Source organism: Chelmon rostratus, chromosome 4, assembly GCF_017976325.1.
Source record: "Chelmon rostratus isolate fCheRos1 chromosome 4, fCheRos1.pri, whole genome shotgun sequence".
NCBI classification, from domain to species: Eukaryota; Metazoa; Chordata; class Actinopteri; order Chaetodontiformes; family Chaetodontidae; genus Chelmon; species Chelmon rostratus.
This window is the reverse complement of record NC_055661.1, coordinates 5,629,129-5,645,269: the sequence shown is the minus strand read 5'-3', so window position 1 is coordinate 5,645,269 and position 16,141 is coordinate 5,629,129. Positions and strand designations below refer to the sequence as shown.

The window sequence follows — 16,141 nt, the reverse complement described above, 5'->3', positions numbered from 1 at the left end:
ATGGTCATGGACACGGACACGGTATTATTTATTTTTCTTGTTCTGGGATTTTTCCAGGTCAAATCTTGAGACCTAAGGTTTGGAGCAGTCTCAAGTCAAAAGTCATTTTTGTTACTTGGTACTTACCAAAAGACACAAGTCCGAATGTCATGTCTCAAGTCTCCAGCTCTTTTCTTCAGTCGACATTAAATAATATGAATTCTTTACAGAATTTGGATTAATATGTAAAGGAAATTTTCCCACCATGGTCCCTTTATCAATTCTCTCTCTCTTTTTTTTTTTCTATCTCTCCCTTAGGTGTCCTTCGAGTTGGCCGAGTACACCGCTAATGTGGACGGTGTAGGCACGCTTCGTCTCCTGGATGCCATAAAGACATGCGGTTTGACCGACACTGTGAAATTCTACCAGGCCTCCACCAGTGAGCTGTACGGCAAAGTTCAGGAGATCCCTCAGAAGGAAACCACACCCTTCTACCCTCGCTCACCTTACGGTAATACACACATACGTAATGTACCATAGATTCAGGTGGAAATACACACACGGATTGCCCAACATTTTCTACCTTACACCGTTTGTCCAACGATTGCGCATGGCCATGTAAGGGAATACAAACTCAGATTGCTTGATACCTCTGCAGCACTTTTTCAAAGTGTGTGTGTGTGTGTGTGTGTGTGTGTGTGTGTGTGTGTGTGTGTGTGTGTGTGTCTGTGTCTGTGTCTGTGTCTGTGTTTGTGTGTCTGTGCGTGTGTGTCTGAGTGAGTGAAGGGGCTTCAGTGCTCAGGCAGCGTTTGAGCTCTCCACACACCCCGAGGCCAAACGTCTGACTGAAGACTGGAGTGGCTCTCGCTTTAACAAAGACACCTTTATATCCACAGCACTCAGCACTCACTTTCAACACACACTCACACACACACTTACACACACATGCAGGCTGTACACGTGTGTGAGTGATCAGGTTTCATGTTCTCTGTTGTCTAAATGCTCTCCTCACTGACACTTTCCCCATCTGTCAGCGCTCAATCTGAGGCTGCATGGGAGGCACATACCATCATGTGAAGGGCTGCTCCTCTATTAATTAGACGCGAGAAGCGGGCAGGCGGGGGTTGCCATGGCGACGTCCCTTAACCTCCAGCATATATCCTGACCTACGGCTTAATCAACGGGCGCCTCCCTTTGCTCGCTCTGGTATTCCCCTCATCACAGGAGAAGGGAGGTGAAGGAGGAGGAAGATGGTGAGAGGAAAAGAATGGAGAACTTTTTGCACAAGCCTGCTTTCGGTCAATCAGCAGGAGTGTGCGGTTCACGTTCCCGATGGTGAAACGTGATCTGCGGTACCGCTGTGTTCAGCTTTGACGTGAAGTGTAGTTACACCACAGATTCTCTCTCTTTTGTGGTCTTTCTGCAGCTTTGAGAAGAGAGGATCAGTCTTCCTCTCTCTGCTTAAATTGTCACTTAAATTGTAAACTTGTTAGTAGATGCGTCAAACTTTGTTGTCTGAGTGAATAAAAGCATCAAGTGAGTGTGAAAAGCCTGCTTGTGCACTGCTGCGGTCCACAGAGGAACGACTGTGCATCTGAAAAGGCTGTTGTGTGTTGTGGTATTCTGTCACTTTTTTTGAGTGAGTGTTTGGTTTTAATATGCTTATGTCACCTCTGCTCTCAGGTGCTGCAAAGCTCTACGCCTACTGGATCGTGGTGAACTTTCGTGAGGCCTACGACATGTTCGCCGTCAACGGGATCCTCTTTAACCACGAGAGCCCGAGGAGAGGTGAGCTCACAGCACGACACGCCGTGTCACCTCAAAGTGACGCTGTGAACAGTGAAGCTGTTTTTTTTTTTGTCCTAATGTTTAAGTGAGGTTATTGCAGCATTTGACAGTATTAGAGGAGAAGAGAAGACAAGAAGATACGATTGATCACATGAGGGCTGAGCATTGCTTTTGATTGAACTGATTACAAAGCCTTTTATTTATTTATTAGCTTTATATTTATTGTAATTTGTGTCCAGCATTTTGTCATAACATGAAGGTTGTAAGACAACCTAGTTTTCATATTATGGCACCTCCCCCCTCCTCCACCACACCATATATCTCTATAGATAAATAAATAATACAATCAACATCATTTCTGTGTTATCCTTTTAAAATTCCACTTACAAATAAACGAATAAAGCTTAAAAAAATGAAATATAGTTTTTTTTTCCAAAAATCTTCCAATAGGCCAACTATTATAAAAGAATATAGAGTGCCATGGCAACAATAATCTCATGATACATGTAATATAATGTTAAAAGTAAATAATTCCAATACTTATCAGATGGTCTGTTAATTAACTAGTCTGCCAATTAGGAATGATCATATATAGCAAATATCATACAGCACTTAGTCTGAGCAACAGGCTAAACCCACAATAAAGCAGTAAAACAGAAGGTAAACCATTGTTGGATTGTGTAAAAGTATTCAATTACATGCTCTATATAAAGTCATATTCATGCACTGGTGGAGCAATGTTTCTCATAACTACTTGACACGTACTCACACACATTCTGACACATAGTGAGTGGGTTGTGGTCACATTTTTAATATGTGCTCTGAGCCCCGAGGGTCGCAGGCGCTGGTTTAACCCGATTTACACGCCACCGCGACCCAAAATTAATACCACATGAGTGCAGCCCAGCGCTGCACCCAGGTCAGCAGCTCAGGTGTTTATGATTTATCCCCAAATGAAGGCCCCAGCCACGACCCCAGCCAGGGGTCAGGGGTCAGCCAGTAAACCCTAATGGGTTACCACAGATAGATAGGTGTGGGAACTGGTGTAGTTTACAGCCAGTTAAGTAAAGATGGTGCGGTCGCCATCAAGGTCTTGTAATGGAGAATTAGTTGACATAGTCGACCTGGATGACAGGAGGGGTGATAAAACAAATTCGGGAACACTTCTAAAAATTGGTTAACTAGTTTTGTAGTTTATCAAGCAAGAATGTCACACACTGTGATTCCATCCTCACACATTTGAAGATTTGCTGCCTTTATAAATTGAATATCTTTGGGTTTTTGACAGCTGGTTGGACAAAAAACCAAAACACGTTTTGAAGATTTCGCCTTGGGCTCTGAGCTCTGGAAAGTTTAAATAAATACAATAATCATAGTTGCAGCCGCATAGATAAACTGACGGGCTGATTGAGCAGCTGTAAAACCGAATTCAAAGATGCTGGTGTCCTTTCCACATGTACACGCGACCTTATAAGGCCAAAGCTGGCTGCCCACTTGATAACATGTCCTTAGCCTTTTGGTCCTTGGTCAGCTCTTTCTCATCTCCCTCTCTGACTCTGCTTCTATCTTTCCATCCTTGCCACACACACACATACACACTCCTTTCCCTTTTCTTCCACTCTCTTGCCTCATTCCATGTCTTACTGCTCTTTTCTCCACAGTCAGCATTTCTCCAGCAGGCCATCGGGTTTACTCCTGCCACTTCTATTCTCAGAGTTACGGCTGTTGTTGCTCATAAAGCAGGAACGCTGCGCTGTGATGTGGCCAGATGTCCCACGGCTGCCTTGCACAACCCAGTGTGGCGCTTGTGTTGGCTGGATTGGCCAGTGTTTACCCAGGCCCCCGGGGCTCGTTGTGACCCTGCCGCTGCTGCACTGAGGGGGCGTTTGGCCATGCACTCCGTCAACCACAGGAGGGCTATAGAGGGGAGGAGTTGGTGCTTTGAGATGCACAATCGTCCGTGGCACATTTTTTTCATTGTTGGAGTGTAAGGTTGTACTGTAAATTACACAGTGTGACGTACGCAGCTACTGTCCTGATACGTGTTACTGTACAGAGAGAAAACTGATTCAACATTGAGTTTATAGATGCTGGTAACATCAAATCTTACATGGAGCTGTTGAACATTGTATGCTAATCCTCTGTCCTCACATGCCACTTGTACCTCTGGATACTAATTCAGGAATGAAGGAGGATGTCCATGATGGCAGTTTCAGTGGCTCTGACATCATCACTACTCCCCCTCCCACACACAGGAAAAGCTGCGATGTCATTGCCATAGAGTGCCAGTAGCTGAGTGTGTGTATGTTTGAGAAACAAATAGATGTTTGCCTTCATGAGAGAGTTTTTCCCTTTAATAGCAAACTCACTGAGTCTTGCTCTAATGGTCTAATGCTAAAGTGGCCTACCAGTGGCCAATCATCTCCATAGCACAGTGTGGCGTGGCATGGTGTGGTGTGTCATGTAGGATGGTCTGGTGGCTGCTGGGAATGGCTGGAGAGGGGAGAGGGAAGAGTGAAACAGCACCATTTTCCTACCAGACTTATTGTCCCTTTATATGATTCAACAAGTTCTGTCTCCTACAGCACCCAGGATGACTTAATCCCAGCAGGAATGTGCTTTTGGTTTCTCTTACAGTTCTCGTAAACACCTGACCGCTCCACCAATAAACAGCCGTTCTGCATTGTTTTGTAGCGAAAGGTCGACATCGGACAGTCGGGCAGGAGAAGTATCCCAGTGGAAATCCAGCGTGAAGCAAAGCAAACAGAAGCCCGCATCTGCTGGCCGGTTCACACCGCGGCTAGCTCCTTTCTGGTTAGCTTAGTTGTTAGCCATAACAAACAGCCCTCACACTGACTCTGAAGGGGGGATTAGCTTTAGCAGGGGTGCTAAATAGACTCCATATTGCTGTGACATATGAGACAGTACAGTACCCCACATTCTCTTGGCAAGAGTGATCAGCAGTGAAACCTGTGCAAATAACCAGCACATGTATTTATTTGGTCATCATATTCAACAAATACACAGCACCTCAAAGTGCCCCAAAATCAAATTTCGACAATTAAAGCCAAAACTCTAGTTTAATTTCTAGTTATTAACAGCCTGTTGATCTAAGGCTCTGCAGTAAATCAGTAATATGTTTTGTGTGTGTATCCACTGTTGCTCCTGCTGACCAGCTCCAGTTGTAGGCTAATCCCCTGGTTTATTTGGGGAAGTCCCATCCATCTCTCCACCCTGAGAGCTCTGTGGTTCACGCTTGGCAGTATAGAATAATATACTGTTATGTTAGGAGAGAAGACCAGTTAGCATTGGGGAAGTTAGAATAGCACTGCCAAAGTCAATGCAGCCCCCCCAAATACTCACACATACAGCCACTGAGCCTCTACATGCCTCGGCTTCATCTTTCTGCTTTCGTTGAGGTTGAGCCCAAAAGGTCAGATCGCATGATAGATTTGTAAGAGGATATGTTTTCTGTTTATTGGAGAGATTGTTTTCAAAGGAAATCTTCAGATAGGAACGACTCGGTCAGGGGGGCGTCGAGGGGATTTGGCAGTATCTCGTAAGACGCACCTCGGCACGGAGTGGGCACTCTTTGTTTTTCGGTCTTTCGTTTCGTCAGGTGTTGATGAGATAGGGCTGAGGGAGAGCAGCCTAAACACCAGCTGAACTGTGGCCAGGTGAAGAGCGGCGTCTGACAGAGCTGATGACGGAGTCCTCTCTTTCCTTCACGCCTTCACCACCTTGTGGTTCCTTCCCTCCGCCTCAGCCTACCTTTGCTTCAAGCACGTCACGTGGTTGTTGAGGTTTCTACCTTCAATCATACGCATTGCCGCCCTAAAATATGTGTTTGTTGTCCCAGGTCACCATGGTAACCAAGAATCTTGTTGACAGAGTGCTCACTTTGAGCAGCACTAATTGCGGCGTGAGTTGAGAGCACCCCGTCGCCTTTCCCAACCTTTGCCAGGTCTCCTTAGAGACCTGCGGGAGGACAATCCAACCCCAAAAATGTTGCTTTACGATCATTTGATTTAGCTGAAGTGCGGGATGCTGCCAGACACGATTACGTTGTTGTTTTCGATACTAGGGTGAAACTCTTTTCGTTCTCTCTGTGGAGGTGGTGCTGTCAGTGTTCGAACTCAAGAAAAACAAGTATCATCTACTCCCCTCTCTTTCTCCACACCCTCCCTTTCTTTCCCCACACCTTTGCACACCCTGTGCTGTCCATCCATTTTGTTGCGTCACACCCAATTTAAAAACAGTGACTTTATTGGTCTTTGTCTTTGCAACCCTCCAGCACCATCCCAGCCTTCCTCGCGTTGCATTTCTTTCTCTCTGTCCCCTCCCTGTCGGTTGAGTCAGCCCAGAACGAGGGCAGCAGTCTGTCAGGTGTGAATAGACGCTGTGTTGGCGGGGCTGAGCGCATGACCTCTCTTGGATGTAACGCAAATATTCTCTCTTTGTCGAGGCTCCAGAGATCAGTCAGAATGTGAATTGTGCAATAACGGTGATGGCAGACACTGACAGGTCTTTGGCCTGGGTGGAATCTGGCCAACCCCCGACTCGGGGAAGATTCCTCCTGCAGAATCAGTCAGTACTCCTGCAAGTCAGGTATGTTGTCCATAGCTCAGTACCCATAAAGAAGATGCGTATGAGATGAGGATGCATTCATTTAGATGTAAACAGGGCTACACGGTCGACCTAAATCCCGAAATGTGTGGGAGTGGAGCTAGAAATTAAAGGTTGCATTTTTCACTTCAGATGTACCACAAAGCCTTTCACTCCCCGAGGTCGTTGCTCAAAGACAGAGTGGAATTATGGGATTTGCAGTTCTGGTTGGATTCCAAAACAGGTGTGTAAACCCTACGTCGAGGTAACCTAAGGGTTTCTATTACAACGGTGGCAATCAAAATTAAGTCTTGGCTATTTTTTTCTTTACCAGCTTGAAAGTGTGGCCAGTTCAGACAAGCTCACGACAGAAATGACTCAACTGTGAAATATCCGGAAAATACGTAGAATTAGTCTTTGTGTTCAGCTTTTTCAAGTAAAGTAGTCGATGTACCCTCCCATTTTTGGAATCTGGCCCATTAAAGCAGCCTGCGTTACCAAGTCATTCCACATTTTATTGAGAAAAGGGAGAACTTCGTAACATCCTGCAAATCACCTTGGAACAGATTGATGTGATGAAACACATACGGCAGGTCTAAAGTTGGAAGAGAGACTTGGCTGAGCGAAGAGGTGGATGTTCTACCTGCGCAACTGTAACATTGAAGATCAACTTGATGAGTGTATGACACGATTCAAGATTTGAATTTACTCTGCTTTTCAGTTTTTCCAGAGCTAACGCGCTATTCGGCTGAGCCATGACCACACATTATGACTTCAAAATAAATGTGTGATTTGAGGATCACGCTGCGGTTGAATGTTAATTAGAAAATGCATATAAATACACAGTAACATAAATGGGTGCTAGTCAGACATCTTGAGGTCTGGGGTGTGTAAGGTCTGGGCCGTCACACAGTTTGAAGACAGACTTCATTAGTCACCTTTCTTTAACAGCATGGTTCTAACAACAGAATATGTTGAGTAACCAAGGCCAGTAAAGCCAAAATCCCCACAAACCCACAGTCCCCTCCCTTACTCCCCCACACCCGAGCCCCCAGCTGACAGCTCCCGTCCCCATCCTGTCTGGGCCCACATGGCCTGGCTCTGGATGGGAGACATCTCTGCACGTTTCCCCTCACTCACCCTCCTCCTCCTCCCTTTTCTCTCCATACTTCAGCCCAGCTGTGCCAACGAAGCCCGTGTGTTACGTTCTTCCTGTCGCTTCTCTGGCCAAAAAATGAAAAGGGATGATGGAAAAAAAGAAAAGAAACGTTTAAGTGAGAAAGAGAGGGAGAGAGAGGGAGGGAGAAAGAGATTGAGTGTCCGTTTCTGGCATGGTTTTTGCTGTCTGCTCAGTTTTCACGGTCCGTGGTTTTATTAGACTTTCCGCCGGGCCGCGGGCAAGGTTAAACGGCCACCGCTGCCCCGTTTGGGCTCGAAACCTCTTGTTAGCCCCCCTGGCTCCCCTCGCCTGCCTCCACCCCTCCTCCTGGCTGTCCTGCGGTGCCGCTGCCAGTAAAGGAAACACATTAACACCCGGGCCAGTAACAGAGCAGGCTTTGTCCGCAGCCAGGCAGGCCGCTCCATTAGGCCCATGCTCTGGTCCACACCGCACCAATTAGAGCAGCCAGGGAGCAGAGCCACTCCAAACAGAGGTGTGAGCTTTACAAGGAGACTACAGGTGTGCTCAGGGGGAAATAATGGACTTTATTACTGATTGGGTGTACTGTGCTACACTGTATCCCTCTGCCACCTTTTTAAGAGCCAACTCGGCTCTGCAGAGTTTTGACAACCTGTGTTTAACCTGCAAACTTGAGTTTCCCTTGGATGTTGGATCAAATTAAACCCCTGCTTTCCAATTTACTACAGTAACCAATCTAGGCTCTTGTTACATTGCTTCACCCCCATTGGGTCCTAATATACAATACGGAGAGCTGCGACTAATGAAAATGTAGTTGTTGTGTCATTGTTTTTTGTAATTGATATTTAACCTAGAAATTTAAAAACAATATTGGAAACTGTCCATCACAAGTTTCCCAGAGTTTCCAAGAGCCCAGGGTTACATTCCAGAAGTGCGTGCTTGTCAGACCAAAACCTCAAAATATTAAATTTACTATGAGTAAAAAATGGAGAAACACATGGAAAAAAAGAACAAAAGTTGTGTAGAGCAAAAAGGGAATTGTGTGAACAATGCCGACTCATGCAGAACAAAAAAGAAGGCTTTGAATGGCAGTTTTGCAATGTTTAGCGCGGCAAAAACTGACATTTAAGAAGATAACTGATCAATTGTTTGACGCATTCCAGCAATTTAGTATTGCATTTCCATACAGCTGTGAGACTCATAAAAAATAAGTTTAGTAAGAAGAGCAGTCGAAGATGAAGATGCACAGGCTTAGATATCCATCTTTTTAATCCCCAACATGGCTCAAGATCCAAAGACACTGTATACTTACCCCTATACCTCCCATGATGCAATTCAGTAACATCTTTTCATGAGACGCTCCTCAGAAAAACCCATGTCTTTAAAACTGCGTGCCCCCACTTTGTAACACAGGCTCAGACTTTGACAAGTTCCTCCAGATTCGCAGAAAACATGACACAACTGTTTCTGACTGAGTCGTATCCCAGATGACTAGTCAACTGATGCTCATGTGTGAAATCTGCGGAGTTCCCCTTTAAAATATTTGTCGATTAAGTTTCTCTCCATTGACCAATTGCCTAATCGTTTGAGCTCTGGATATATGACATGCGAATGCTGTGTGTTCGCGTTGATGTCCCTGCGATGAGCCTGTCTGGCTGATATGGATGAGAGCAAAGCTGACAATCTTGGCTGTGTCCGTTGCAGATGAATAGTTGTTGCTTCACATTTGACTGCAGTTCGCAGGAGCAGTGATACCTGCCAGAACAGATGACCTGCCAGGTTGGAGAACGGCCCCCAGGGCTAGATCAGACGATCACGCAAAGTCAGGACAGGTCTGACATCGGAGGGGGTTTCCATCGGCAATTTATCTATGCTCTGTAGACACGTGCTATTTCCTAATGATTGTGCGAATAACATTGATTCACAGAATTCTGAGCAAGACATGGATTTTGAGAATGGACTTTCCTTTAAAGTGGTGCTTGTAGTGCGATCCAGAGAAACACTGCACAGAGCTTTATTTAAACTGTATTAAGGTCCAGCTCAATATGGCGACAAAGCGGCGTTGACATGGGAGCCATGTGACCGGCTACCAACACACAACATGCTGTATTTTCTCAAATAAGCGTGTCTAACCTTCTCTGGTCTGTTTTTGCTCAGCCTGCCCAGGGCTGTCGCTTTCCTATGAAATAATTACTACAAATTTGGTGCATTCGCATGATTGGGTTCATGGGATTTTCCTGTGTCTAAATGGAGGCTCTGCTCCATGTCAGAGCAACAGTGATACAGTGTCGAGACAGAGCCGCTGTATTACGGCCGAGATGGGCGCAGCGCTAAAAGGCAACATTCATCTCAGACATGATGAGTTTCAAAAACAGCATGTAGGAGCTCTTAAGAGGTCTCGAAGAGGTTCACACAAGGTTGTGGGAGATTTATGTACAGTAGAGATGTTGTGTTGGCTAAAAATAGCCAACTCTTTGATGCAAGCTTCAAGCTTTCCTTTGAAATTATATTTTCACATATCCCCACATATCTGCCATTTTGGCTTTTGAACATAAGACAGAAGAGCCTAGCCAGAGTTAAACCCTTCAAACTCTAATAAGCTGTTTCAACTAAGATGGTGGCATTATTAGACACGACACCCTAATATTTAGTGTTGATTTCCATCAGTATAATGCTGTGTTTGGGTTGGAGGTCTGGTGCATTTATTCGCAGGCTCTCCGCGGCCTCTTTCTGCCCACGGCAGGAACAGAGAACATGACACCGTCCCTAGTGTCCCGCCAAAGCACCCAAATACCCTTCTAGTGGCACAGAAATAGTCATTAGGAGCTCATTTGTTTTCCCGCAGATAGCATCGCCACGTGTGCCGCCTCAGAATGAGGAGCACCGCTGGGCGCCATCTGGCAGAGGAATCGGCAGTCGATGTGGTGACTCTGGACTGGACACTGCACCGGCAGAACCAGGGTGGTCCTGTTTGGTTGTCATTTTTCTGTGGAACTTCCCTGTTGCTTTTTCTTTTTACGTTGGCAGACTGATGCTCTGAGATTTATCTTGGCATCCAGCCCAGATTTGACACTGAAACAGTGAATTAGAGAGGAAAATGAGAGAGAAGGAATCTAAAAGGATCTAGTGGCTGTAATGTGAGGTGGTAACGAATTGATTTGACTCAGGGTGGCTTTTTGCTTGAGTTTTTGCTTTGGCTCAAGAAGACTTGGAGCAGCAGTAGAGGTTTGGATGTCTGTCTGTGTGTGTGCGTGTGTGTGTGGTGATAGAGTGTTATGGAGAACGTTGGTAGGGATCCCTAAACACCATCTTCAATGAGGAGGACTCGATTGCATCTGCGATCTGCTCTTTGTTTCTCTGTTTCTGACTATCTGTGTTTGTATGTGTTGGACCAAGCTAAACCCCTGTCATATTTATATCCTGTGTAAACTGTAATTGAATTCAGAAGATGCCAACAAAGCATTTTTTAATGTATGTGTTTCAGGTTCAAACTTTGTGACGCGTAAGATCAGCCGGTCTGTGGCAAAGATTCACCTTGGCCAACTGGAGAGCTTCAGCCTTGGCAACCTGGACTCCAAGAGGGACTGGGGCCACGCCAAAGACTATGTGGAGGTAAAAAACACACAACCATAATCACACACAAACCCCGGGAAATAGACACAACGTGTGCGTGCACTGCTTCAGAGTTGAACAGGGTTCAGATGTGCACATAGCATTAAACAGGGCATGTTTTCCCAGATCATTTGAGGCCGCAATATGCGATCTGCATGAAGCCTCCTATGATTCTCTGCCAAAAGAGAAACAGAGATAGAGAAAGAGACGAGGAGCGGGAGGAGAGAGAGAGGGCCGCATGCTGTGAGGCCACAGACTGCACTCTGGTTTCCCACAACTCACCCATGTCCCAGATCCCTTCAGGCCCCCATTGCCATTCCCCGAACGCCCGCAGAAGAAAGAGAGATATTAAGGGAACGCTGCGTCCTGGGGACGATGACAGAAATATGGTGTTTGTGTTAACGTAATGGTGCCAGCAGCAAGCAGAGAAAGGAGTTGGGAGATGAAACGAACAGTGGGGTTGCCACGTCCAGGAGCAGACGGCGCTCAGTGTTTCTGAATGTGTGCTTTTCACCCCGTGCGTGTGTGTGAGTAAGCGCACATTCCTCTGTGTATGTCAATGTGTGTGATAGGTTAAGGTCGGAACACGTGTGTGCGGCTGTTGAGATGAAAGACTCGATGGGTTGCCATGTCTGACAGCAGACCCCTCACTGTGGACCGTGTTATTATTAGGAGGTGATGGTGGCGGAGGTGGCGGGGGGCGCTCTTTGAGATGGGAGTGGGGGTGAGGAGGTTACAGTTGGGAACCTCAGTTTAACTGCAGATCACAGTGTGGCCTCGCTGCATCAGAGCAGGGTGGTAGTGAAGCAGAGGTTCATGCTGTTAAGGCGCGGCGCGGAGGTGTCGATGGCGTCAGTGAAGCATCAGTCACTGCTTGATATGGGAAGACTTCTGATCGGTCATATCCGCTTTTAACCACACTGAATAATTTTTGCCTCCTGTGGTGGGAAGTCTAACTTGGAATGGAATTGGTAAAATGGAAATACAAAAAGTTTGTTGTTTTTGAAAATGAATCTGTTTGTGGGATGGTGTGTCACTGTTGCGCAAATCATTCACAACTGATAAAATAAAGAATGGTCATCGTACGTCCACTAAAAGTGTTATTCTGCGGTTCTGACGACATTATGGAAAGGCCCCCCCACGGAGAAATAAAACATTTTTCTTTTCCTTTCACTGGATCTGGTCTGTTCGTTATTGTGTCTCACTCAAGGAGACGTCTCACTCTGAAGTCTTGCAAGAGTTGAATTGTTGTAAGAAGAAATTGGCGGCAATCAGACTTTGTGTTATACAAGATTTTCAATGTCATGTCAGACTCGGTTAGACAACAGACTGGATCAGGCCAAAGGTAAAGAAAAATGTTTCATTTCTCTGTAGAGATGTTGTCAGACACTCACAAAAACAATCTGACAGGCAGTGGCAAAAACAAGCACTTTTAGTGGACGTACATAGATGATGTGCAATCGTCTGGAAGGATTACATTGCAGCCTGTGTTGAGGCTGCCAGCGGCAGCGCTCTCGCTCAATACTGGACCACTTTCAAAAATTGTTGTCTCCATTAGTCACTTAGACACAAAAACATGGGAAAATAGATTCCAGGTTGAAAAATACAGAAGTCTCCCTGTAATGCTGCTATTTTGAGAAATATTGAGGTTGTCATTAAACGCTAAATTTAAAATGTGAGGAAAAACAAGTTCCAGAAGCTGTGGCTCTGCCCACTTAGCTACGGTTATGTGAAACAACAGGACTCGTCCATTCTTGCAAGTAAAATTCTGGTTGTTGGGTCTCATTCAGCAGATTCATCCTGTTCTGTTAGTCTGACTGACCAGTTGTGTACTGTGTTGTACGTGCAGCCCTGTGTTGCTGGATTTGTGTGTGTGCGGACTGGCCTGTCCAGGGCACCCTGGTTTGAGACGCTCCAGGTTTCCTGTGGGAACGGCCGACATTCCAGTTCTGGTGAATCAGGCACCTCCTCGCTGTGCGTCTCCAGTTTCGGAAAGGCGGATTTCGGATAGCCAAACAGAAGCCCGAGCTGCTGAGGGGAACTGAGGTGGAGGAGGAGGAAGGGGGAGAAGATGAAGGCAGGAGGGGAAACAGACTTGTGTTTGTGGGACGTTTGTACGTTCTGCATAAATGAACCATCTCTCCTGCAGAAAGTTCACCCCGCCCTGCAGACCATCAAAGGCCGCGACTGTCACCACGACCTCCTCTCGCTGTCTCATTTTGAAACGTCCACTCAGCCAGCGTCAGCACTGTGTTACCATGGCAAAGCCAAACAACTGGCAATTTGTAAACAGAGCCATGTGTGTCTGCTTTAGGCTGACAACTGCTTTTCCTCCCTCTCTCATTCCCTCTCCTCACCCCACCCAGGACAGGGAAATTGCTTGTAATTGGCTGTAGATGGATTGCGGGTGGCAGGAGGGGCGTGCTGTGTGTCTGCTCTAACGACGTCTGAAGGCGTGCGGCTGGCTGGGCATCGTCTCAGCAGGGTATCGGGTGTCTGTCCCAGGCAGGCAGACAGACCTGGAGCTGCCCAGCTACTCTCAATGGAGTCCTTTATTATTATTATGGCATTATGGAATAGATGCCGGAGCTGAACGCTTTAGTATAAAATCGACAGATAAAATTATTTAAATCCTCCTGATCTCATTTTCCTCAAAGGGGTTAAGCTTTGGACTTTCTGTTTTGTGATGGCGTTTGAAACATTTGGCTACCCTTTTTATTTTATTTTTTTTAACGTGGTTTTCTGGGATTTGGCAACACAGAACAAATTTCTCAGCACGCCAAAGAGAAAAGGAAACCCGCAGTAAGCGCTCATTAAAGACTCTATCTGAGCAGATAAAGGTGTAGGAGTCTGCCGTCTTTACCAAGGACCGCCCTCCTCCCTACTCCTTCCTCTCATCTCAGCCTCTGCCCCCACCCTGAGTTGGCCCATGGTTGGTACAGCTGTTTGGAGCCCCCCTACACCTCCTCCCCTTCTGGCTGCAGAGAGCCATTTCCTGTGCAGAGAAGAGGGCTGGCTGGGAGGGAGCAGGAGCTGAAGTCGGCCTGGTGGTTTTGGCCCTTTCTCTCCCCTCGGGCTCCATCCTGCCTCACGTTCTTTCTGTCTTTTTGTCCGTTTCCTCTCCTGTCTTGTGTTTTTTATGCCTAATGTTTCTGCCGCCTCTTAACCTTTTATTTTTTGGTGATTTGTACTCCTGAATCACTGGACCAGTGACTCCCTCTTGTCCGGCACTCATTTGGCGAGCAGATACCACCCAGTTACCAGATATTTCCCTCTGACATCTAATAAGCGGCTCTTATTTTTCCCCTGACTGGAGCTGGCGTTGCTGTTCTCATTGCCGTAGCGGAGCAGAAACTGTTGCCAGATGAGATGTGGCTGACCCGCTGACACACAGTCCCGACAAGCCCTCCTCCCTGCTCTTGTCTTGTTCGCATATTTATTTTCAAAATATAATTGCCTGTGAAATTCTGGTCTTTGGAAGTGTTTCCTTGCAGTCTTCAGGTGTGTGTGTGTGTGTTTGTGTGTGTGTGGTTGCCCCTGTGTGGCGGTAGCTGTCTAATTCCTGGCATTGTGTTGAGGCAGCGAGGTGACAGAACAGCCCTGATGGTGTCATTTTTCACCTCCTTTATTTTTCTTATCCTTTTTTTTTCACTGCTGCAGCTGCCTCTCTGTGCTGTAATGGTTACAGATGAGGCTAATTAGCCAATCACAGCACAGATCAGGGCCAATCACAGATGATTGATGAGAGCGCTGGGCCATTCATCACATGTTTTTGGCCTGGGAGGTGACAGCGGGGGCAGGCTTGGGAACAGCGTACAGTAAGTTTGACATTTAAGTCTACATTTTGAACTTTTTGCTGCGGCGTGTATCCAGAGCGACCCAGCACAGAAAAGGGCCTAATTATCTTTTTAAAAGACATTGTGACACGACTTGGGGCACAGATTGATGCGGAATGTCTGACCATGAAGATCAGTTCGAAGTGTGTTTAAGCTTGACAAAAAAAAAAAAAAAAATCCAGGTATTCTATCAATATATACAGCTTATACTCCGTTCAGGTCAGGTCAAGTGGCCACACAGCCAAGCTGATATAGATGATTTACCCTCACTATTTTCTTACATGTCTTAAGATTTTATGAAGGTACCCTGTGACATATTATCACACTATCAGTGTCAAGGACTGTTGTCAGTCCAGGTACAACAGGTACATTTGATTTTGTCACTAATTGTCATTTCATGTGCACTAGCACTACTGTACTCTGTCGTCGAGGGTGCTGTGGCCTTGCTGTACTTCTGCTCTGTGGTATAGATATCTTTGTGTGTGTGTGCGCGTCATATGCGTGCCAGGATCTTTACAGCAGTGAATCAGGGAGCTGATAAATACCTCTGCCCGCTCTGTAAGGTTTTAATAAACACAGCTGGAGTGGTAAAGAGCTAAAATGGGAGCTAATAGGGCAGAGGAGAGGGAGCGTTAGGTTTCATCACCAAACCCTCCTGACTTTAAGTATAACTCCCTGACCCCTCAACTGCTGCTGCCCCAACACATCCACCCAGGCATATTCATGATGTCATCTATGTGTGTGTGTGTGCGTGTGTGTCTGCAGGGGGTTAGGCTGAGTGTAGATCATTTAGTGAGAGACTGTGACAGAAGCAACTGTCATGTTGACTTGGCATCCCACACAAGCAGGATGAGTAAACGACAGCAGCTGTGTGTGTTTGTGTGTGTTTGTGTGCGAGCAAGTTTTGTGGCGTTAATTGCTGGTGAAATTCAACCCATGGCCTTAGCAGAAGCTCAATAAACTGGGGTTTGCCCCCCTGTGGCTCAGAGCAATAAAACCTCACTGAACCTCCAGCAACCTCATGCACACACACACACACACACACACACACACACTCTTGTTGGGCTTATTTGACTAACATGTACATTTACAGAGCATGGTGGCTAAACATAACAAAAACATTTTGTGCCTTTCAAGGACTAATAAAGGATGTCTGATCCCAGGTCTGAAGAGTTTAATTGGT

General features: G+C 46.2%; 1 protein-coding gene across 1 annotated transcript in view; it reads left to right on the top strand.

Moving 5' to 3' along the window:
- Window positions 1-16,141, top strand: part of gmds (GDP-mannose 4,6-dehydratase) — a 156,655-nt gene that overhangs the window by 50,531 nt on the left and 89,983 nt on the right. Inside the window, exons 5-7 of the mRNA XM_041935297.1 lie at window positions 298-490; window positions 1,663-1,767; window positions 10,995-11,122. Of these exons, the coding sequence (XP_041791231.1) occupies window positions 298-490; window positions 1,663-1,767; window positions 10,995-11,122 (426 nt within the window). The remainder of the gene's footprint in view (window positions 1-297; window positions 491-1,662; window positions 1,768-10,994; window positions 11,123-16,141) is intronic.